Source organism: Pieris napi, chromosome 1 (assembly GCF_905475465.1).
Source record: "Pieris napi chromosome 1, ilPieNapi1.2, whole genome shotgun sequence".
In the NCBI taxonomy this organism is placed as follows: domain Eukaryota; kingdom Metazoa; phylum Arthropoda; class Insecta; order Lepidoptera; family Pieridae; genus Pieris; species Pieris napi.
In genome coordinates this window covers 10,672,162-10,698,573 of record NC_062234.1, presented here as the reverse complement: position 1 = coordinate 10,698,573, position 26,412 = coordinate 10,672,162, and the positions used below count along the sequence as shown (strand labels likewise).

General features: G+C 33.6%; 1 protein-coding gene across 2 annotated transcripts; it reads left to right on the top strand.

Annotated features, from left to right (window-relative positions):
- The first annotated feature begins 514 nt into the window (after positions 1-514).
- On the top strand, positions 515-26,408 carry LOC125053743 (protein artichoke). 2 transcript variants are annotated; one of them, XM_047655281.1, is made up of 4 exons: positions 541-668; positions 13,240-13,271; positions 19,731-19,776; positions 23,560-26,408. In XM_047655281.1, the coding sequence occupies exon 4, from the start codon at positions 23,573-23,575 to the stop codon at positions 26,180-26,182; it is 2,610 nt and encodes an 869-aa protein (XP_047511237.1). In that variant the 5' UTR covers positions 541-668; positions 13,240-13,271; positions 19,731-19,776; positions 23,560-23,572; the 3' UTR covers positions 26,183-26,408. The 2 variants fall into 2 exon arrangements, with proteins under 2 accessions (XP_047511227.1, XP_047511237.1); XM_047655271.1 differs by lacking the exon at positions 13,240-13,271 and having other exon boundaries at positions 515-668.
- Positions 26,409-26,412: the final 4 nt, after the last annotated feature.

Genomic DNA, 26,412 nt, shown 5'->3' with positions numbered 1-26,412 from the left:
GTATTCTATCAGAACTTGGAGATGGCAGCACTTATTACCAAAACTAGAAGCAAATTTTATTGAACAATTGAGGTATTTTTTTTAATGTGTTGGTGATAGGTCCATCGAGTACTTTTGTCAATTATTATACTTAAAGAATTTATTTTACTTTCTTTTTCATAAAGCAGTTAAGTGGACTATTTTCATACCATTTTCAATTCCTTTTTAAACAAAAACCTTTCATTTAAGAAGTTAATATTTCACTTAAAAATAGAAACAAAGATAAGTAAATGAAGTGATTTTATCCAATTTTATCAAACTTGATGTAAACATTTTGCTTCAAATTTTAAGTCAAGCAAACATATAACATTGTACAGCGCTTAGCACGCCGGTGACGTAGGTTGCAGCACAACAGGTAAATCCGAAAAAACATAATGCTATCCGTCTCATTCGATTCATAATGAAACAAGAAGTTAGAAAGAGACAACCGACCGTGGCTCGCGTCACAGAATTCAGAGAGCAAACAAGGCTTTCCGACTCTGTGAGTAACACTCTACGGGTTGGAAACGTTCAAACGAACGACCGGCGCCATTGCTCTCGACGTATCCGTACGAACGTGACTGTGCCTACTTTCCGCTTGTGTTTCTTTACATCGATCGTGTTAAGACATCATTACTGCGCAGTGTAAGGTAAGGAAGTTTTTATACATTGTTCTGGAAGCAGTGCGTTATAAACCGAAAAGTGTGTGTCGAAAAAAACAAAAATTACATTGTTTGAGGAGCTTTCTCGATTATTTATGCAAAGAATTTACCGAGGGCGGTGAGTACATAGGATTGGAGGCTCTTAAGGCGAGCGGCGCAGCCTTAGTCTCTTGCGCAGCGTAGGTAGCGATGAAGTGACAAATTTAGTAATAACCATGACTTGTTTCCGTGATGGCTCTTTGTGTACATCGTGGTGTTTTGTTTAGCAAAGATTACACTTTAATATTAGTTATTTATATTGATTCAATGATATATAGCAAGTTAGATCCTAAACAATTTGTGTAAACGTCTTTGAGTGCCTTATCACGCCTAATGTTTAATGTAATGAACTAATAACTGTTGCACATATTTGTGTAAGACATAAGTCACGTCGCGGTTCTGAGTCAAACATACTAAAAAATTAATTGCGAACTCGACAAAGGAAACGACAATTTATTTACATATACTGTACAAATATACACATATGCCCTTAAATATCAGATAACTTAAATTTTGTAAGCGATTAACCTTAATTGCTATCAATTATGAATATCTATGAATTTTAATTTAAGTTGATTTAGTTCTCAACTCCTATGTAATTTCAATGTATTTTATATTTTACACAATAAGTAAACTAACGATAGAGGGCTCTAGCGGCTAGCCCCACCTTCACGTGCCTTATCAATAGATATCTTATCACCATCGTTCATTTAGAACACCTACTCGAAACATAGTATTATACGCCTTTATATATGTATGTCTAAAGCAGTTTTTCATAATAATCGTTTCTCACATAATCTTTAATATGAAAAACAAACAGTTGAAGTACTGGTGGTTTTTGTTAGACGATTTGAAATCTTTATCAATGTGCTCATAACAAATTAGATAATGTCTGATGAAAATATTAGAATTATTACGAGTAACTGCAATGAAAAAGTTTAACCTTCGCTCTTAGACTCGACAATCAGACAGTCTGCCATACACTTCACTGAACATTATCAAAGCCTTGGCAACTGGTAAAACCTCTTTTGTCCCAAACTGCCATTCAATACCGTTTGGGGTATGCTTTATTTGCATAAAAAAGAAACTCTTGTCGCTTAATGCCCTTTAGTTAGTAGTTAATAGAAAAAAAACTTTTTTTTTTAAATTTACTTATACTGTCTTTTTACGACACCTTTAAAACGTGAATAACTTAATATTTATCGTCCTCCGTTTGGCAAAACATAAAGCAAATTAAATAACTAACCTTTAATTATTATTTTTGTGTGTGATCAATGCAATTATTCCCAGAAATTTCGTTCATTGTTCTGAGAAATTCAAACCGAACCAATTCGAATGATTTGGCTTTTGTGGTATTTTCTAACCGAATGAGTGACGTGTGACCTCGATATTGATCCTCAGGTAGCTGCATTGAATTGATTCCATTCGCTGCACAAAAAGAAAAATCAATTATTTTATTTCCTGTAATTTTGTTCTTAAAGAGGATATTGTCGATCGATCAAAACCATTAATATTGCATCAAGGTAAAGGTTATTTTTCATGTCATAAAGACGATCTTTAACTGCCCATTTAATTGCCATTCTAAGCCAGCTAAATTATAATACTTGATAGGCATTATTCTTCTACTTTCTCTGCGGTTATAAACCGCCACCGCCGCGTATTGATTTGCCGAACTAAATATTTATTATTCTATACTTAGCGTCATGACTAATAATATCGTTTAAAGCGAGGACCTTCTTGGTTAGTTTGTAAGATACATTATATTAGCTGTAGGTCCTCAGTTCTGTTTTCAGTCAAGAAATTTGAAGGCAAATAGCTTTTTGGGGCAACAAGGATTTTTTTAATAGAACGGGCAAAAATGCACCTAATGTTATGTAATACACACACAATGCTGGAAGGCTTTCAAGTGTGTTGCCGGCTATTTAAGAATTGGAAATTATTTTCTTGATAATCATTCATTCTGATGTCGTAAAATACAAAGCCATACTAAAGATTCAGTCAATATTCGAAGTATTTGCATCAGTGCTTAACCGAGCGCAAACAATAGCGGAACGAAGTCCATTATGGTTTTTACCAAGTCTTGTAAAAACGTAAAAAGTATCTTGATATAAAGAGAAGATGACGTCAGCTTGCCAATGATAAAGATCAATGGGCTCAATTGGAGCGGTCAGATGGCCCCAATAATCCGGCTTAGACCATTTGACCAACAATTGCAAATGCCAAATGATTAGTTACTGAGCCTTAATAAGCCGTTACAAACTTTGATACTATGCCGTTGAAATATCATGTATGTCTTAATGCTAATATATAGGATATAGAAGGCACAGCTTAGGGTGGTTATAAACTTTTATAAGTACACTTTTTTAAATAACCTTTTTCCTAAGAATGGCAGCTACATTCTTTGGTTTGTACAGAGAGACAGTTATCTTCTAATATATAAAATTCTCGTGTCACAGTGTTCGTTCCCATACTCCACCGAAACGGCTGGTGTGGAACCGATTGTTATGAAACTTTTTATCCATATTTAGTAAGTCTGAGAATCGGCTACTATCTATCTTTCAAACCCCTAAGTGATAAGGGTCGTCCACCTCAAAAATTTAGAGGTTTATATATAGAGAAAAATCACAGAAAAACCTAAAAAGTTTTCATTCTGTAAAACCGAACAGTCTCTGGGGTAGCATAGCAAAATGTTCCATGTTGGTATGTTTTAAAAAGGTAGGCTAGGCATTAAGGAGAAACAAATTTCGCGGCAGCTAGTACTATATAAAACACAATTACCACGTCTCATTCATTACCTTACCACGTTTTATTTCAAAGTGGAAGGGGGATGTTTTTGATGTTTTCGTTTAGACTCATTGGGCCTCGCTTCTAATATGTTATTAGTTATTACATGAATTATTTGTTGGGAGCAAAAATCTTTTGATTACGTACTCGAAAGCATTGCAATAACAGATATTTCCTTTAGAGTTTAGGGGATGTGACATTTTCCTCTAATTAATTGGTAATATGGCCCTTAAAATCCTTCACGACCATCTCCTAGTTTTATGTACTCGAACTCGAATAGGACAGTGATTCGGCTGAAATCTCACTTTTGGATTTTATACATATTTTTTTTATTTACTTGTCTCATTTAAGTCGAAATCACAATTTACCCTTGACCTTCGTTTGAGAATAGGAAAAACGATACGTTTTTGGATTTTTTATACATACGGGGCCTAGTTTCTTGTTCTAAAGATATTTTTATTTGTAAACCTTGCATTCCATGAAGTGTTGTCACCTTATCAAACGCTAATCATATCTGCAAACTTTTCATCTTTGATATTTATCGATTACTTTTAACCTTGTGGGTCATCAATATCGTCTGTCCCCAGCGATTATATTAAAACATAAGTTTTGAACTAATAGCAAAAAATCAGCAAAACATCCTATTAATTTTAATTATCATAATGTCTAGGTCACTGTGTTAATTGGGATAAATGTAGCAGGTAATGTATATAAACAGAGATTTTTAGAATTGTAGAAAAATATTCAAACATTCCACGTTACATTAATTATCTATGACTGTAATATGTATTACTTTTACAAAGTTAGTTTCCTCTAAATCAAGTAAAACAAGCTCAAAATCCAGTAATAAGCCCCATGTTTCTTGGAATTGCATACGTACAATCCAAGATTGTATTGAACAAGCATTGTACGTCGCTGGAAATAGTTTTGTATACAATTTACAGAGGAAAAGGAACAATCTAACGGTTAAATATATCTATTTTATTCGAACCTTCAACGCAATGTCTTTAAAACCACTAAAACAAGATATAACGTAATTTATTCAATAAATGCGACGTCGGATTTATAATGGGGATATATTTAGCTTTGTTTTTTATTAAATTTATGTTTTATAGAGTTTCTTATCGATAAGTGCCAACGCCTAAGCAAAATATAACAATATTGTAGGAAAATAATTTTAAGGTTGACACTATTTGCTTAGAAGTTCATGCACAGCGTATAAATATTCGGGGCTAAAAAATTATCTGTGAAACAGGTGCATTATGTCTGCCCCCGCATATCACATAAAATCTGGATATACTAGTAGACCGACAAACTATTCGTAACTCAGAACCTAAAACTCTACAAACACGGAAAAAACAATTATGGATTTTATTCAATTTTTAAACTTAAAATTGTTAACTTGTACGTTAGCGAAGAGGATGCAATCTCACACATAGCTTTATACATTTAACTTTGGTTTTCCCTTTGATATACGGCAAAGACGTAAATAATACGGCAATTAATTGCAGATTGTAGTAATAACCGCCACAGTAATAAATTTTTATGGCCTTAAAATTCCATTTTAATCCAAATAAATTCTCAAAATTTAACATGTCAAACGCGTACATGGACAGAAAATTCCATTGGTGCACAGCCAGGATTAAACCCTACGAACTCAGGGATATGAGTCGCACGTTTAAGCCACTAGTACACTGCTTTAATACAATAAATATGACATATTATTATCACACGACGATGGCAAAACGTCGTGAAGCGCATCACATCTGGCCCTAATATTACAACTACTTCCTAGCGATCACGACCGCTCTGTCAAGAGTGCACCGAATAGGAAGAAGATTATCACCCAAACTTACGTGGCTTATAGCCCATGTACCTTGGCTTTACTTTTCTGCATTTAGGCCAAAACACTTTTGTGTCTGTTTTTTGGCAAGTTAATGGCGTACATAGACAATTGAGTAAGTAGGGTCGGGGATAGAACTCGAGTGGAAAATTGCACGCTTAACTACGCTTTCCTTTTTTCACATAAGTGCATGGATTTTTATATCTTACCTATTCAAGCATAACTGTATTACTCGATAACCTCGTTTTTCATATCACAAGGAAATTATATCGAGTCAATAACCTACCAATATGGTATTTATTTGAAACGAAACAGGTAACAACTGGGTAAATACTGTTTATTTTCACCACCCTTGTTCGGCTCTTATAGAGCCTTTGTCCACTTAGCATAGCACATGTAGCATTAAAATTATATTGTACGAAAGACACATTTAATATGTTCCTTAGTAGTATAGAAATGTCCTAATACACTTAGTATAGGCCCTAGTTTCAAATGCAAAAGAACATGTGCTCGTACTTAACTTGTTCTGTACGTGAATTATTTAGTTTATTATGTGACATATGCCTCTAACACTATCTATAAATAAATAAAAAGAAAATATAATGTTTATGTAATAATTACAAAAAAAGAACATAACAATATATGGTAACATCAGGTTCAAAAGACACTGATTAGACACTATTTAGTTATAGTTTTAGGGCTTCTATACGGGATTGTTAAACGACGCTGTTAAAATATGCATGGTCCGCGTACCGCATTGTATTTAAAAAAATAATGGTAATAGACTATTTGAGTGATATTAGCCCACCCAAATAGCTAATCACACGCAATATTTAATTAGATACGCGGTCATGAAAGAGCTCAAAGCCTTATCAGTGGAATGTTAGTCCAAACAAGTACAAGAAAAACATGTAACTTCACTCTTTATAACCTCTCTCATTTCTTTATAGATAAGACTAGCAGACTCGGCCAAGCTTTGTTGTGGCTAAAGTTTTTGTTATATTACATAGTAGTAAACTATTCAAGGGAAACGGTAGGAGAACACCAGTCATGGGGACCCATCGGGACCATGCTTTTTTGGTTATGCCATTAAATTGTAGCTTATGTGAAACGTTGGTATACTTTCAACACAGCGCCATCTGTTAGAATTGTGACTGTCAAATAATAAAAAAATAATATTACGGGTATAAATGAAGATGTAAGCTATCCTATCTTTTAAGTTAGTTCAAACTGCACACGGTATGCAAATTTGATTAAAATCGGTTAAGTAGTTTAGGAGTCCATAGCGGACAAACAACGTGACACGTAATTTATATATATTAAGATTTATGGTAAACAGGGCCTCCCTTAATAAAAGGTGTATGCGATGTGACGTTTATATTGTACAAATTAAATAATGGTTAGTTTGCCTTAATAATAAGTATTATTTCGTACCTTAAAAAGGTTTGTAGATTAAACAAAGTCATACTAAGACGCGGCATAAATTTAATTACGTTTTGCTAATTGCTTTGCAAAGATTTATCGAAGAGAATGCTGAACTGAAATTTCATCAGATTTATTTCTCAATCGTAAAGTGATAGTTCAAATATTATTATCTTAATATATATAAATTACGTGTCACGTTGTTTGTCCGCCATGGACTCCTAAACTACCGAACCGATATCAATCAAATTTGCAATTAGTGTGATCCAACTTAAGAGATAGGATAGCTTACATCTCAATTTATACCCGCAATATAATTTTGTTGCAAAATATTTGTTTATTATTTGATAGTCACAATTCTAACAGATGGCGCTGTGTTGAAAGTACCAACGCCTCACATAAGCTACAATTTAATGGCACAGCCACCAAAAAAGCATGGTGGATTGTTATTCTCCTGCCGTTTCTCTTGAATAGTTTACTACTATGTAATATAACAAAAATCTTAGCCACAGCAACGCTTGGCCGAGTTTACTAGTATAATATAATTTTCTATACGTGTCCACTATAGAAAACGTTGGAAATACTAAACATTACCTAACCAACATGAAAACTTTCCTTCGCATCAATAAAACGTGAATTGTATCATGGTAAGTCAAGGTGAAATCAATATATTTTCAATGCTCACATGATGCAATGCACCAAGCATTCCTTTCCTTTTCGTTATTAAAACGAAAAACAAGGATGGGTATACACTCCATTCAAGAAAAGTTCGTAAATAACCAACATAACTTGACTCCTCTCTAGTACCCCATAGATACGGTTTACAGACCATTCACCTCGGACCTCGGTAGGTGTTTTTATTTCTAAATGCGTCGGCGGCAATAAGTTATAACGTAAACATTTGCGTAGTGGGTATTTAATGGAGGTCGCTTGATCGCTTTGAGCTTTATATCAATACGAGTTAGATTACTTCTATATAAATATTGAATACTACGTTTACCCGTTTACGAATTTCAGGCTAATCGACAAAGGAGAACTATTATAGAATACATATTTGGACAAAGGAATACATTTAAATTTGAAAGAAAATAAAAAACTATTTTATTTAGAATTATAATTTAACTAAATTGCGACTAGCTACCAAATTTAAATATATTTAATTTCAAGTAACAAAGATAAATACATATGATTATTTAACTCGCAAAGTTTGAAAGTATTCGAGTTAAAAAAGGAAAAGAAATAGTTATTTGTAAACTACAAGTTCTACTAATTTAGATTATACATAAGAAACGTATTGCCGCAAAACAGGCAAATAATATTTTGTCACGTTCGTGTAGTTAGAGCATAATAAGGACAAAATACATTAGCTATTTGTTATTAATCTTTTCAGTACGTTACATTAACAATTAAATTTATTTTTCGTAATGATACAGCTGAGTATGTCCTCTAAAGCTGGTGATATCATACAAATACCTGTAAGTCGCTGTTTAGTATTCAAACAAGGCTCGTATTGGCTAAGTGATAAAAGGCAAAACTTGATACATCTCAAAACAATAACTACACACATGGACTGTTATTAAGTCATCAATGTTAAGTTTTAAAAAGATTCGATTGTAAATTGCACATAAATTTGAATTTAGGTACATTATTGCTATGAAACCTTTTTTATAATAGAGGCATTGTATGAATTTTTGTACAAATACCTCCGTATACACATAAAGACTATCTTTATTACAATTTACTGTTCTGCCATGTATGGCGATCCATTATTGAGTTTTAGATTTGGAATAATAATACTTTATAAAAATAAACGACTGTCAAGTAACAAAACTGTTGAAAGCTTGAGAAAATACATTATTATTAACGTAAGACGCCCAGTGAACGGTAAAATCCCATCGTTCCCGGAATGTTTGAATTTCGAATAAACATAAGCCTTGGTTTGTTTCCTTATCAAAGATCTTTCGTAATATTGACTCTGTAAATTAACAAAATTAACTAAGTACTTATGCATGTTTGAAATTCGAATTATATTAGAAAAGAATATTTATTTCTCTTATAGACTTTTATTTATTCTCATACATACATATGTTTACATACACAAATTAAATAAATAGAGACATAGAGTTCTATTGACATGGTATACTTTCTTATATCTAAAAAAATATGTGTCATTCAATTCGAATTAAGAATGATGAAGCGGCGGATTTAAAAAAAGTGGATTATTCTAGTTTAGGAACTCGACCCAGTAATTATACAAACGTAATGTAAATGTTTTACCTTGTAGAGTCGACACCAACTAATGTAATCCAACCAATTATCTACGTACCACCACTTACTCAATACTTATCTATGAAAACTATTATGCATAAACGTATTCCACACCTAAAATATTGAAAATTTTGTCCTTATCTTTCTCGTGTCATTTAAAAAATAAATAAATGTGACAAATCATTTATTTTCCATTTGAGACATTTATATTTTCATAGTCCGTTTATGAATAAGGTCGTGGTATCTTTAAAAGAGAAAGTTTCTAAACGAATAAAACATATTTGTTCAACATAACTATATATGTATGTGAATGTTTACTTTTGACTCATAAATAAAAAATATTCCTTATGTAAAATTGTTTTTTTTTATGTTGATCTATTTAAATCAGTTTATCGTTAAAACCGAAGTGTTTTTAAAAACTACAGTTTTCTGCAAATTCTTTGAGACTAATACAAAGTAAAAACCTATAAAAATCTGATAGTATTAGGTTTTAGTACACGATATGCATATAATCGCATTGAAAACAAAACAAACATCGCATCTGTCGTTAAAATTGCAAATGGGATGTTAATTATAACCGCTTCTTTAAAATTCATAACTGCCTTAATACAGGTGAAACATTTCTTGTCTTTCGAATGCAAATTCGAAGTTTAAATATGTTGAACTACATCAGTAGATAACAAATTTGTCACTCGCCGAACGCACAGACTAAAATATGTATGAAAAAAAACATGACTGGCCAGCAATAGAAAAAAAAAGTATAAGATTGTCACTCGTCAAAGTCACTCGCATTTTATAAAAAAAATTAATGGCAAGCAATAAAAACAATAAATGTTAAAGTATAGCTGTCGCGCAAGTTGCTTGTGTATGAATAAATAGGCATATGGTTTATTCTGCACATGTGCGAATGATTAACGATTTGCCTCCGAGGTTGATCAAACATTGTTTTTTGATTTACACTCAATGTTGACGCGTTTCATGATCAAAATAATTAATTGGCTGACTTGAATTTATTTGTTGCCAATATTAAAAACAATTAAACCGTGTAATGAATTAGTAATTGGAAACAATAAATACAAAAGGCTTAACACAAATTTTTGTACTTTACAGTTGTTTATAGAAATTTATTCGTTCAAACAATCATGATACTAAGTTTCAAGGAGGACAACGTGTTTATTGCCTTATATGAATACGAGCTATGTCAATACAATAGACTGGATGACCAATCATTCCTTTAAGCTTAGTAGTTCTACGTGATTTCAACAAATGACAATGTAAAATCTAACTAATTTAATAGAATTAGTCAAGGAATCAGGGCGATAATTTAAAAGCATTTTTAAATCTTGAAAAACATTGTTATACTTTTTACAGAGATTGCGTAATGACAGAGGGAATTACCGACACGTCAGATGTAGTTTTGATCCTGTTTAAAATGCAACAATGCATTTATGTATAACTAATCCTTCTCGCAAGACTTGGACACAACTTTCTCTTTAGCGTGTCTAAACTTGTTTATACATATACCTGATTCTGCCATTTAAGTAACTCTTATGTTTAAACGACATAGAAATTTAAATATCGAAGTTCCAAATTTAAATTCGCTATAGCCATTTCCGTTACCATGTGTTGCCACTTTAAAATATTTCTAAATATGATAGGAACGCTCGCCTCCCACTGTGAAGTGCCAGTTACGGCAGAGCTATAATATTACTTAAACGTCACAACACATACAAACTTAGCCAGCCTTCGCACCTCTGTACTATTCAGGCACGTGACGGAATACACAGTAATTCAATGTACCTATATGGTTACTTGCTTGGTCATAAGATTTTGTAGAAATAAGATATTATAGCAGTATAATTAATATCTGCTACATCATGCTACTCACTACTTATCTGTCCTGTTACTTCACAGGGTAGAAAAACTTTACTAACGGACTGATATTATATTAATATAGATTTTTTACGATTTAGGTAAAACATTTTTTCACCGAATTCAATATATTTTATTTCACCGAAAATCACTATACATAACTTGTAACACTTTCTCTGAAGAAATTACTTCATATGGTTACGATCAATGTTAGAGCGTCACACGCAAATGAAAAATAACAGTATCAATAAAACGAGTTCCGTAATATTTGGATTTAAGTACCAAAATGTGTACGTAAACTCGTGCGCAGCGTAATCATGACGCATCTTTATGTGAAAGTCGAAAACTTTCGACAGACTACATAGACTATCGAATTTAATTCGATATTACCTCGTAAGCTAGGTACACTGATAAAATACATATTCATATAATATAGAAACACGGACAGGTACACACCTTAAGTCAAAAGTCAAACAATTTGTGAAGTTTACCTGCCTGCTCTTGCTACCACAAATAAGTTCCAGAACTTTTGCAATATTGTATATACATTTTATTATAATATATAACATATAAACGTAGTTAGCAGACGTACTTGGAGTCTTCCTACGTAGTAGTAGCTAGGTTAATAATCTATGGAGCTAGGAAATTTCATGCTTAATTCCGATTAGTTAAAGACCGATTAAAGGAAGCATTAAGTAAACGGGATACGGGGGATAACGGGAAAGTATATAGATTTTACCCAGTTTTAAATATTAGGTTAAGTGTAGTACATTTACCTATATGTGTATAATGCGGTCCATTGATATTTATAGCCTATTGAGAAATAGCTGAATGGATTTTCAGATGACTCATCGCAGGAAGTAGGAACCTCCAACATAGAAAATGAAGAGTCGCTGACATATATAACACCTTGACATTATAAATGTTAGAACCTTTAGTAATTAAATAGGTCAATGTCCCATTTACATTTCCTTTAGTAAAAAGTTATAGGGCGCCATAAACATGGTATGACGCACAGGCGTACAAGGTGACATTTAGTGATATACTGATATGACTTTGCTATTCTTTATCCCTTATATAGATACAACAATGCTAAAATAAGCACTCTAAGAATATTTATTATGTGATGCAAAATAATACTACCTTTTTGAATTAATTAGAATGTTTCGGCAATGTTTTGTTGCCAGTTTATAACCGACGAACTGCCTTCGCGAGTTGCACTGTGTGGCCTCGGAGGTCCAGGATTTAAGTATCGATGACAAAGTAAAATTACGGAAAACATTACCAACATAATTGAGGGCTTAAGACTGTCCCCAAGAGCCAACCCAAATACTTGAAAATTACTTAGATTGTAGAATGTGCAAAAAAGAGCTTTTTATGGCGACCGGAACTATCTATATATGCTTTGCATATAACAATAGACACACGCCCTCAATACATGTTTGGCGAACAGAACAAAACATAGATTGCTCTAGTTTCAGAAATGAGTAATCCGGTTTGCCATGCAGTAACAAAACATTAATTACAAGAAATTTGTGCTCCTGCCCCGATTAAACTTCGGAAATTTCGCAACAATCGATACGATTAGATTTCATTTACAAACATTAACAGCTATATTTGATTCCATGCATAAAGAGTAGAGTTTTGACGTATGTTAGTGCATAGACGTTTTTAGATATCTTTGACATTTGAAGCTTGTATTATCTGTATTTACAGATATTGGATTGTGAAACTTTATTTAGTGCAAGCTACAGGATATAAAATCAAAAAGAAATCGCCTCTTAACAGACTTTCCCGCGGGAACAAACTAAGCAAGTCTTCGCAGATGAAATCCATTCGCGGTCGTATCTTCAATGGCATATTTAATTACGATGTCACATCTCTGTTTATCGCATATGTGCGAGCAGGACAAGTGCATAATATATCTCTTTATTTGCGCAATTATGTGTCGTAACGAGTTTTTCTCAGAGCGGTCACTGTCTGCCGACCAAACGGAACAGGTATTGCTGGTTGCACCTGGCTTACACATATGCACTTTTTACCCGATCACTCAGATTTTTTTACATTTGACATAATTTGCAATAACCTTACTGCATTAGTAATAACACACACTCGGTACGACTCAGGTACGAAATTGAATTACCGATTTATCTATATAATCATAATTATAATACGTATTTTACGTTAGGTTTAAAAAAAAATTGTAGAGGTACATTGCACCTCACGGACCCAACCCCACGCTTCCCGCGTCAGTGGCACTGTCGCCCAGGCGCGGGGGAATGTACATTGAATTATCAAAAATAACGAATAAGGTTTTACATTTTGTTACAGAAAACTAAAGGTTTAAAGCAGAAATAATTTAGGTATGTACATTGACATTGTTTATCACAACATTTTTGAAATAATTTTCACAATTACTAATCAGTAAAGTTTCATGTCGAGAATAAGAGCAAGGATATGTCAAGTGGGTCGAGCGACAGTGTAAACTATGATAATGTATCGTAATAGTTGTATAAGATGGATCGCTGTGAAACTTATAGTCGTGGCACACAATTTTTAGATTGTTTTTTCTGTTTAGATTCAGCCTTCCCGAAAAGCCTGTTTTTATAACGTTATAATCACTGGTATTATTTCGACCTAAAACATTAAAGCATTTTTAAAACTATTTAAACACAAATTTAAATGTAATCTTGTCAAGTATTTATGGAAATTTACCAAATCGAATCGGTTCGTTAAAATATTTTTTCTGTGCACGATTGTGAGTCATAAAGTAACAAACGACGTATAGACGAATGTGGCCAGAGAACCGTAAAAAGGAATGTCACCAACATTATTGTTACTCGAATTTGAATGCTTCGTTGTAATATTAAACTCATTATTACTACTTTGTGTATATGGTGTTTCATGCACTTACATATTATATACTTTTTATAGTGTATTGTCGCTCTATATCGGGAAGGTATTTTGTCGTACGTCCAACCAAATACAATTTTGAATCAATTCAAACTTTAACATTCATAATTTATGAGTTTATATTTAACGTTTTATTTTAGGTTTTTTTTGGTTTTTCACAATTCACCGAACAAGGAAAAACAATATTTTAACGATAATTATTTTTCCCGTAATCAATAATGATAATCAATTATGTATTGGGCATTGGTACCTATCAAACGTAACACCGTTTAACATGTTCAAGAAAACATGATTTCACTTTATTCGCGTGATTATTCTTTAATAATATAAGAATTTTCCCGGCATGCAATTTCATATAAAAATCACAATAAATATATAAAATAATGACTCAACTGTTTAGTTTTTAGTTGTTTTAGAATTGCGTACTTCTTACGAAAATTCTCTAGCGATTTAGCCTAATTTAAAATCATCAATACGTAACCAAAAACATGCGACCGTCAATAATTTACATTTATTATCGACGAAGCCCCGTCGGTGGCCAGGTGCTGGTAATCTGATAGCACCAAAAACTACAGACTACCATTCGCAAAAACCGGTACCTGCAGGTGTTGTATTTGCTTGTCATTAATTAGATTGGACACCTACCTGCATTAGTATTAACTAAATAGCCTTTTAAAACAAGCCACGCGCTCGCGCTCTGTTCGCTGTAGCGATTAAACAGTACCTTCCCAGACCAACGTACCTTAAAAATAACGATTACAATAGATAACACATTCATCAATCAATTCATCAATCATAGAATATATTATATTAATAGGCTATACTTTGGTGTTCTGAACCATATGAACTTGCATTTCACAATTACGGCATCTCTATTTCGTGAAAAAAAAAATCGTTTTAAGAATAAATGATGTGTGGGTGAGGTGAGATAGCTAATTTACAAATCAATAAACGTTTCTTATCTATTAATAAACTATAATATGTTGATAAGTTGGAGCGTTTCCAAAATGTATGCATCTGATTCATATTTGGACTTCGTAAATTTGACCATATTTCGGAGTTTCGACGAAAGCTCTACGACTACCCATTCAATTGCGGCGCAAGATGCACATTTTACAACTTCTCTATAATGTTCTTTTTAATCCTAAAACTCGTTATTTAACGGAAAATTTTAAGTTCCTTTGTGGCGGTAGTTTTGATTTGCGTTCCCTTGGCAATCTAATTGTTCAAAAGTTAATTCTATCACTCCTCCTTTACTGTGAAAAGTATCCTGCTTTGGAACTCTTACCTCTTGATATCAAACGAGCTAAAATTAAATATTATTTCTCAGTCTTTAAATTCATTAATTATCAATCTTCTTTTTCAGCATTTATCTTTTGCCTCGTAATTAGCTACTTATATATATTTATTGTGACTTATTAACTCTAATATTAGCCTTTTTGTTAATATCATTATTAATTTTTAATTTCTTTTTGATGTTAGTGTTACATTTTATTGTTTGTTCTTTTATGTTAATTATTTATGCACTTCTTGTACTTCACCCTCTGTATTTATTTATTTTATTATTTAGCCATACTAGGATGGCCTGGAAGAAATCGCTTTCTAGCGATAAGGCCGCCTGTTGTCTAATAACTTATGCCTGCTTTTTTATATCATATATGTATGGTTTTGTATAAGGTAACGAAGTGTAAATAAATAAATATGTTTCTCTGTCTGGGTTCTATCTAAGAATTATTGAAAAATGGTTATTTGATAGACAGTCGATATCTTTCACCATCAACGCATCACTCAAATAACAATTTTTTTTGCTTTATGAATAAGTTAGAACTAAGTAAACAATTGTTAATAAACGTAGCTTGACAAGCGACCCTAGCCTTTATCAAAAACAGTCACTATAAAAATCTCTATCTATCTCTCGATCTCTATCTATCTATCTCAATCTATCTCTCAACTATAGTACAGCTTATTAAAGTAACACTGTAAAAAGGGCATTTTGGAACTGTTATCGTGAACAATACCTGTGTTCTATGTTCGAAAGTACCTATGCATCCGTCGCAAACAAAGAACCATTAACAACCATCTGCACAAAACCAGTAACAGTTATTTTAAACGATTATCACGCATTACGATTTCCCATTCAACTCTGAATTTACTGAACCATAGCGATATACAATCTATATTTGATACGGGTTTAATAATAACAGAAACGCAGAATAATTCAGATTCGTAATAAAAGTTCAGAATGTGAGTAAAAGTAATAATCAAACATATGGAGAAGAAAAAAAGATTATCTTAGAAATAGTTATTATTATATGACAATTGACAGGGCATCCTTTAAATCAGCTATGATAGTGGTTAGTTAACCCCAGAAAATTTATGAATTTTTGTTACGATTTATTGTATTTACTAAAGCACTAACGCTCGGCTCACTGATACATTGGTACATAAAAACAGTATTTAATGTGACAAGCATTTACAGGCAAACAAAAAAATATCGATTCATAAATTATAAAAACTAAAGGAAAATTTATTTCAGTGTGAGTTTTATCTTGAGTGTTCTAATTGTTGTTCACTTTCAACGACAGTCAAAATTGCATATCTACTGCAATGGCACTTCAAACCTTGTACTAAACATTATTATGTCCAACTTTACATCTAACCTATCCGACGGTGTTGAAAATAAATTTGTTATCGTCATGAATTTTTGGCAATCTTAAATTTTGCTTTCTTTATGTATATTTTGTCACGTAAGTATGACATCGGCAATTTGATAACAATACATGAAAGGTGGTACTATCTGGTACGTGTTTTTGAAACAATACTGGATAAAGAAATTATAAATGTTAAAAGGCTAGCAAGTGATATTGTTTGCGTCCATGGGCGGCAATCACTACGCATTTTAATTCTGGCGGACTTTCTTTTTTGGTATTATAATTTAATATTTTTGAACAAATACTTTGTAATACGATGGCTATATGGAACTAAAAAAACTTGGTTCTTTCTATATTAGAAGAGTTCTCAAACAACGTCAGTATTAAGCTACAAATTTGCATGTAGTGTGTAGTAGCATAATATTGAAAGGTCGGCAACGCACTCGCGAGCCCTCTGGCATTGAGAGTGTCCATGGGCGGCGGTATCACTTAACATCAGGTGAGCCTCCTGCCCGTTTGCCCCCTGTTCTATAAAAAAAAATATATTCATAGGAAAATTCATAATGACCAAGTTTTAATAGGTTATTATTTATAAAAATAAGTTTACAAATCGCCGATGACGCCTATTAGAAAAATAAAATATTCTAGCTTTTTTTATATGATAAATGCCTAAACAAAGAAGCTATCTATCTATTGAAACATAATACTTTCTCAGCTTTGTCCAATTTGAAACGTAAAGCATAGGGATTATATTTTATCTGTATCTCGGAATATTCTAGACATTTCAATCTTATAGCCTATTGTTTAAGAACCAAGATTACTCTCGCGTCTTGACAATAAGATAAACCTTCATATCTCGGCGTGAAATTCTTTAGTTGAGGACATGTTTTGTTTGATAAGGATGGTTCGTGTTCTAAGCATTTAAGTAGAGTGTTCTATAGGTGGCAAGACGATAACTTCGTATGGAACAAAGATGTCTCTTTGTATGTTACATAGTAAAAATACCACATTATACTTACTTGTCAGTAGAAATTAAATGCATTATCAATAGTTTCCAGGTCTTTTAGTATTTTTAATGTGTACGAGGTCCTTTAAAATCTTCAAGACCTCCTTAACGAAACAATGTACCGTTGTCAATGTTGTGCGCCATTATTTTGTCTGACACATTATTATTCACACCGCGAGTAGATTTTACGACCTTCATTCAAGGCGCCTTTTTATAATTTATTCTATATTTAGCCGCGCCTCCGTCCGGACTCCTTTTTGTAGTGACGTCACTGTAAATGAGCTTTAGGCACCTAAAAGGACAGACAATATATTTCTTAGAAGCTTGTGTTCCGAGCGCAGTATTACTATAGAAAAATTACTGACTGAAAGAATTACAGATAAACGATGGTACTATTTGATTGTGATTGGTCAAAGACACACCTGTCACGATTCGTTCTTCTGTTGGGCCATCAGTCAAGCCAAAAAACTAAAAGGAATACTTAAATGGCTTTTCATGAAAAGGGAATTTTCACGTGACGATAATCAACTCTAATAACATTTTGAAAACAGCAATATCACATTAATCTTTATGGTTCTAACTTACCTTTCGTTTCCACATTCAAACGTATATCGTAAGACCTAAACTTGTTAAATCTTGTTTAGAATTATGTCACGTGGCAGAGGCGATGCGATCTTGGAGAATGATCGTGGTTGGTTACATAGAAGGCAAAAGATCACGTGGCCAACCAACCAGATAGACCAATCCAGTGAAAGACTCAGTCTTCAAAACTGTACAATAAGATAGGCACTGGACAGAAACCAGTGGAAATAGATAGTCCGCTGCAGAGGTTTCCTTGCTGACCACGAGGCTAAGACATGAGCTAGCAAACGACTGTAGAGTGAGTCACGTGGCTTACTCCTATACAATTTGAGTGAAATAGAGCGATATGTAAGAGGAGAAATTCATATTACACTTTTCATACTTACACCATATTGAACTCAACTCGATACGCCTCCATTTCCTTCATATTTTACAATCTAGCTGCGGCTCAAACCAGTTTGTGTACTCGCCTCTTGGCCTCGATATTGTGCATAGTGGCGCGGGCGCATCAACACATTGGTTAATTCTAGTGGACAATATTTTTTACGTTTTTGTGTCTTTACTAATACGTAATTGCCAAGTAGGATATAAATAGAGTAAAAGCTATTTCATATTTCATGCAAGCTTTAAAGCTCTATAATTTGATAGTAAATATCCGATGCATAAACAGAAACATAACACCAGGTAAACTATTTTTTTACGTAATAAATTAATTGCCTTTGTGGCCTTAAACTTATTTTATCGTTTATAATAATTAACGTTTAGAAGGTAGACCCATAAATTATACAGACCTGCTTAGCTAAGTGGTATACTAAAAATTTCGGTATAATCTATATATTGTAAATAAATACTATATACTTACATATGTATTTCGGTTGTTATAATTACTAATAAAAAATATTTATATATTAAAAACTATTATTAATTAGTAGTGTACACTCACCTTAATAAGTCCAGACAGTTGTGTATTATACATTTTATAACATACTATTTTATTGAATACCAGCACGTTGGACTAATCTTTATGAATTTAATTTGCAATACGATATACTGGCAATAATTTTACAACCTCCCAGTATGTGACCCCTTGCGGAACAGTAATGAAAATTTTCAATGTTGTTTCGGCTGGAAATCTACTCATTACTGGTAGATATTTTATTGGTATTTTTTATTTGGACACTACCTATATTGCGCTGTGCATTTTTATCTCACCGACTTAAAGGAAATATCTGATATACAAAGCCTTTGTCATTGATGACGTCCGTCATCAAAGTCCATATGAAGATATGTTCTAGGAAAACTGTATCAAAGTTGACGCCCAAGTTATTCGCTGATTTATAAGTATCAATATTCTTTTTTGCCGATAGTCGGTTTCGATGGAAAAGTTATGTACAGTTTCTAGGGTGTTTATTGTGACCGAAAAAACAAGGATGATGCATTACATAAAAATTGGTTGCATCAAAGTAATAAAAACGGATGAAAATTTAAAGAAATCATGTAACAACTTTGCAGTGTTCATAGGAGACACATTTAAAAAAATATTTATTTTAATTTCTCTATTATTTATTACTTATTCAAAATAGTTGTTAATTCTTAAGACAGAAGCTCACTTTTTCTTAACGAGAGTCCAAAGAAAAAACGATTTTTATATATATTTTTATTTGTTTCAGGATCTAATAAAAGAACGTCGCTTAGAGGCTGAACGAAGTCATAGAGGTAAGATACAAATTAACCAATACCAAAATAACATTTAGATTAGATTTATTGATAGATTTTTTCTATTATATTTAGATGCTTTGTTAAACGATTTGTTAAGTTACGCAGAACTAAACTTTCCGCAACTCTCTCAATATGGCCAAGTTCTACCAAGACACAAGGAGGCAATCATAATATTCAGTTAAATAATTTGCGTTTATGAAACCTTTATATCCAGTTATTTAAGTAATAATTAATTACTCCAGGATTAACTAACGCGGAAGTAACCTAAAGGCTATTTTATTAGCATTTTATGAGTAGGCTGGGTTTATACTCAATAGGTAATTATCGCTAGAAGCTTACTTATCAAAGGATAATGTGGAGTGGAGGTAATGTACGGAAACGCATAAAGTACTGGGTCCCGAGGAAGGACTTTTCATTATAAAATTCCTGTTTAACTATAGATGACATCCCGTAACCTTTCTTCCTTAAAATAATATGATGCAGGAACTATATTTTATATTAGCCTTATATGTAATTTATGAAAGGATCACAATGACATTAATATAAAATAAACAAATAAATTGTAATAATAGTTTACTGGCAACAGAACGATCGAAGAAAATCTTGACAGTTAAAACACACATTTAGTGTTATAAATATTAAGACTTCGCTAATAATAGAAATGATAAGAAAAACTATAAAATTCACAATGCTACAATATTGGCGCAATATTTCGTGCCTCATATATCGAAATCGTTATGAAATATATGACACCGACTGGAAAATATTAAAATTGCTAGGCTAGTTGATAGATTCTCAGTTTTCTGTATCTCTTGTTTGCTTCCTTATACCTAATTAACTAATTGGTATACATCGGGACCTATGTCGAAACAATAGTTTGCAAAATAAACATCATTAATGACTAGTCGTGGGCGTCAAATATAACCTTTTATAACGTTACTGCTTAGCAATAAAGGTCAGAATGCTCAGAGGACATTACAACGTTCAAACAAATTCCTTTGCTGTCTCTGCAAACATTGACAGAAACGTTAAATACCCTCGCTTGTTTAACTATTTTGACCCGTATATTTGTTGGAATAGAGTTGATTAAGGCGAACACGTGTTATTAACAATGCCCTCATTGCAAATTGTACCATGACGCGATCTTGCAAAATTACCTTTGTGTTGGAGATGAATTCATCCACCCAGGGTTTTATTAAACGGCTGTTATGCTAACTGCTACGCGAATTCATTTTCATATTCCCTTTAGCGTCACACGTTTTCTTATGCGCTAATTTTTTGCTGTGCTCCAAATACTAAAGGAAAAATATTATACTTACGTATTAATTAACATCTCTCACATATTCTGTATCTTATTTTATATTTAATTAGCCAATTATGATTTATTTTAATTGCTTAATAACTTAAACTATTTATTATTTGCGTCATTCTAGGTTGCTTTACTTGTATCCACGAAATAAGTATTAAAACCCTTTTTAAAAATAAATCAGTTTAATTGCACCGTTTTAAGTGCTCATGTCTCTTTTTATCATAGCGTTCACACAATTACATATAAAAAGCCGGATGTGCCTTAAATATTGAAAGCAATTAGACTCATTTAGGTTTTACGAATAAGGTTAGACTTAAATAGGAAGTGTATATTTCAATCTCTAAACCGCATAGGTATAACCTCCAGTACGTTAATAGGAAAAGGATAAAGTCAATCGGGGTCAAATGCAGGATTATAATGTTTATAATAATATATCAGGCGCCGCAGTTGGCTAGGACGATATGCATATTTGCACGCACACAAATGTATGTCGATTGTATGCTAAGTGCCAGATTGCTGACATATGCCAAACATAATGAATGATACAAACAGCTTACATCATCAATAATTCTGATTTAGTAATAATAAAAAAGAAACATCTTGTAAAAATAAAGAGTGCAAGAAAACTCAATATTATTTATATAAACAACATGTCGAACAGCTACAGATGCACAAGCTGTACATAGAATTTTAAAAAGCATGTGTTGTATCACCTGCTATTATTACTTATAATTTACAATTGAAATGGCTAACGAATAAAATATTTCATATTACAAATCGATGTTATTTTAATTTGACATTCAAATAAAGTTGAAAAATAAAGGGACTAAAATGTAGCGACCAATTGTCTGATTCTATAAATGTAGCTGTTTGTGTCTTCATTATATCTATAATCTCAATACGAATAAACAACAACTCTGTTGTTTGAAAAAAAACTTGTGTAACAAAGGATTCTATATCTCGACGTAATGAGAAGTCGACAGATGGATAAATGCCAGATAAGATTTCACACAAAACAAACATCTGTTTTAAAACCATTTGAATGATAATATGGCACAGCCATTCCAAATTGGTGTGTTATTTAAAACCGAGTATTGTAACGAAATTTTAAGTTAAAGCAAAGCTTTCCAATACTCAATAATAAAATAATAATAAAGAACTTTGTATAAATAACTGGTGCCCTAACTTTACTTGCATACTACAGGGTGGCGCAAAAGAACGTGCATTTATTAAGTATAGGCTAAAAAAATAAATACAAAAGGTATAGTTGAAATAAAATATAGGACGATTAGGTAATTAAATGAAGTTTATTTTTTAAAAATGACGACCCTCCCGAAGACGACACTCCTCTAAACAAGAACGCAGATTTGTGAAAACTCTTGTCAATAAATCTGGGGTGATAATAGCTGCCATCTCCCCACGGATATTTTCCGTTAGCTGACTGATGTTCCTCGGATTGTTCATGTAGACTTTATGTTTGAGGTGTCGCCACAAACACATACCCAAAAAAAAAGTCAGGAGGCGTCAAGTCAGGGCTACGTGGGGGCCAAGGGATATCACCTCTTTTGGAAATTAGTCTTGCAGGAAACATCTGTCTCACAACCGCCATAGAGACATTTGATGCGTGACAGGTCGCTCCTTCTTGTTGGAACCAAGTCCTCTTATTCGCCATTCTCGATCTCGCAAGTTCTGGAGTCAAATATCCCTCTAACATCGTAACATAGCGGTCTGTGTTAACGGTGATGTTTCGTCCTCATGAATCTTCAAAGAAGAAAGGGCCAATCATTCCTTTGCTTGAGATTGCTGCCGTTACTTTCGGACTATGCAGTGGTTTTTGATGTTTCATTTTGAGGCTTAACTTTGCTGACTGAGGAACATCAGACAGCTGAAGGAAAATATCCGTGGGGAGATGGCAGCTATTATCACCCCAGATTTATTGACAAGAGTTTTCACAAATCTGCGTTCTTGTTTAGAGGAGTGTCGTCTTCGGGAGGGCCGTCATTTAGATGATATTACTTTTAAAAAATAAACTTCATTTAATTACCTAATCATCCTATATTTCATTTCAACTATACCTTTTGTATTTATTTTTTTAGCCTATACTTAATAAATGCACGTTCTATTGCGCCACCCTATATAACATCGGCTTTTGCGTCAAAAATGGGAAAACAATTAATCAACATCTAAATTCTTTCTTTTATAAAAAAAGTCTAATAACATAATTGATGAGCGGTAATCGCTTGTCGCAACTAACAATGTTTTCAATCCATCCCCAGCTGTCACAGACGTTATCTGTGTACATGTTAATTGCTTTACTGTTGTTTAAACTTTGCTCAGGTTCACAGAAACAATACTTACATTGTTTGGCGACTGTATTGATGTTTAGCGGTTTTTTTCTTACGTAACTAGGGTAACAAAAATCGAGCCTTTTAATAGTAATACCGTAACTTACTATACACGTTATGTTTCAGAGTTCACAACGACATGGGAGCGAGGTCCCGGGAGATACTGCTGCTCCTGGCAGTGTGCGCACTTGCTATCAGCGAGGCCGTCAACAAAACAACCAAGAAAGACGGAAAAGAAAAGGACTCCGACAACTTTCTCTTCCAGTATGAAGATTACGATGGTGGAGATGAACAGGAGGTCCTATTTAATGAAGACAGACCGTGCCCCAGAGATTGCATATGCACTGTATCCCAAGGTTATAGAATAGCGAAGTGCAATCGCTTGGAAGTTGGTACCCAGAAGTTTGGCGATGACATCACAGATCTCGTTATTGAAAATGCAGACCCAGAGTCACCTATCGTTTTGGGTGACTTTATATTCAAAAAGTTGGGACTGCATCAGATCGCAACTGTCAAAATTGTGAACAGCACAATTGCCTCCGTCGGACCCAACGCATTCCACGGTCTTCATGAACTGTACGCAGTAAATCTGTCTAACAACAAACTGAAAGCTTTACACCATGAAACGTTTGCGACTAACAAGAAACTACTATTGTTGACGCTTTCTAACAATCCTCTTAAATTCCCTGAACCTGGTACACCAGAATACTTTTTAAATGCTTCTTCAGTTCAAGAACTTGACATCTCCTACTGCAACATGCAGTACATTACAGCTAATACCATCAAGAATATGCCAGGACTAATGTACCTTAATCTTGCTGGAAACAACTTGGCAGACATGGAAGCTGATACGTTTAAGAGTTTGCTCGACTTGGAAGAGTTAGACTTGAGCGACAATAATATCAAATCTCTTCCTGAAGACCTATTCTCTGAAAATACTGAGCTGGCAACGCTCCATATTCAACGTAATCCTATCGATTCTGTCTATGGACTTCAAATTTCTGACTTGCTAACATTGAACGCTGGTCAAACGAATATAAAATTCGTAGGTCCATCAATGTTTAACGGTATGACTTACATTGCTAACCTTAACCTTAGTGGAAATAATATTGAAAAAATCCACAACCAGGCATTCCACAAATTAGTTGAACTTAACTATCTCGACCTCTCTTTTAACAACTTGGACTTCATTTCTAGTATACTTATCAAGCAAAACATTGAATTGGATATTTTCAAAATTTCAAACAATCCCAGATTAAAACACCTGCCCAAAGATGGTTTTCTATGCTCTGCAGAACAATTTAATATTTACCTATTTGAAGCAGCCAATTGCGGTCTTGATGAAATTTTTGATGACTCTTTGAAGACTTTTACGGCTTTATCTCAAATAAACCTTTCTGGAAACAACATCAAATCCATCAGTAACCAAGTCTTCTCACGATCACCAAAATTAGTCGAAATCAACCTCTCGCATAACCAACTCATGACTTTGGATGCTAAAGTTTTCGAAAAGAACAAGGAGTTAGGAAAACTGAATCTGCAAGGCAATCCGTTGAAAGTATTGTCTGTTGAAGTATTTATACATACACCCATGCTCACATGGTTGGATATGAGTCACGGTGAACTGACAGCACTATGGAAGTCCGATAAGAACCATTCTTCCAACCTTGGTAACTTGAGCTTCTTGAATGTTTCACACAATCGCATTTCTGAAATTAAACAAACAGATTTAGACAGCCTTAAGAAATTACGTACTTTAGATATCAGTAACAATTTACTTGCATGTAGTCGAGAGTTTGAAAACCTTATGTCATGGTTGAGCGAGAAGAAGGTTTCTCCCAACGCAAATTCCGCCAGTATCGCCAACTTGGCTAAAGATAATAAGGACGACATTGAAACATATAGCTGGGAAGTTCTCACCCAAAAAACTTGTGGAAGCAGTGGTGTCATTGTTCATCCTATTGAGCCTCTACCCGCAGCTGATGAAGAAATATGGGAAAGAATTGACAAAGATACAGTTGGTGATTTCGATTTAAAAGACACTCTCGATGACGGTAAAATCGATACGGTAAAATCGATAAAATCGACGGCAGACGATACAAAACTTCGCTACGATAGTGAAGCCGATGCTGATGATGACGAAGATGATGCTGACGACGAAGAGGAAGAAGGTGATGAAGATGATGATTCCGAGGAGTATGAAGATGATGACCAAAACTTGGACCTCAAAGTCAAACTTGTGGAAAAACCAGCTCAAAAGACTGAAGTGAAGTCTTCTACGCATGCACCAAAAACTGAAGAGAGCCGACAGGATAAAATGAAAATCGACATCAAGCTGTTTGAAAACGATAACTTCTACGATGATTTGGAACCTGAAGTATACGTGAACGAATCCGTTCAAGAGTCTGAACACAGCCGTTACGCATACTTGTGGCCTATTTTGATTGCAATTTTGAGTGCTTTACTGCTCCTTATCGCAATTGCAAAGGTCGTGATGGTTGTGTGTGGAAGAAGGAACAAACAAATCCGGTACAACAGTGCCATAATCGCCGCTATGAGTCACCAGGGGCGTACTAAGAAAGACTGCGGATTAGTGTACCAGCAGCTATCGGAGGATCTAACAGGCCCCGCAACACCTAAGTTGAACCGCTACGCTCCGTTACGCAACGTGACAATAAACGCGTCCGGCGTGCAGTCTTACGAGAGCAGTCCTTTCCACCACAGCAATATCGTGCCGGAAGCGGTGTGAGCACAAATGTTACACTACATTAATACTGTGTTAACTCTTAAATAAGCAGTAAGTGATAGATGAAGCGCTAGTAATCATTACTAACAAAATTGAGCATTTCAATAGTGCCTTCAAATGATATTTTTCGAACAATTTTGAATAAAGTACCAAACTAGCGCTTTGTATTATTAAAATAACAAATCGAAGTCAAATTCAACAAATTAATTTAAGATATACATAATTATTATATA

Excerpts from the sequence above, each read along its gene's own strand:
- LOC125053743 (XM_047655271.1), top strand. The coding sequence starts at position 23,573 with ATGGGAGCGAGGTCCCGGGAGATACTGCTGCTCCTGGCAGTGTGCGCA.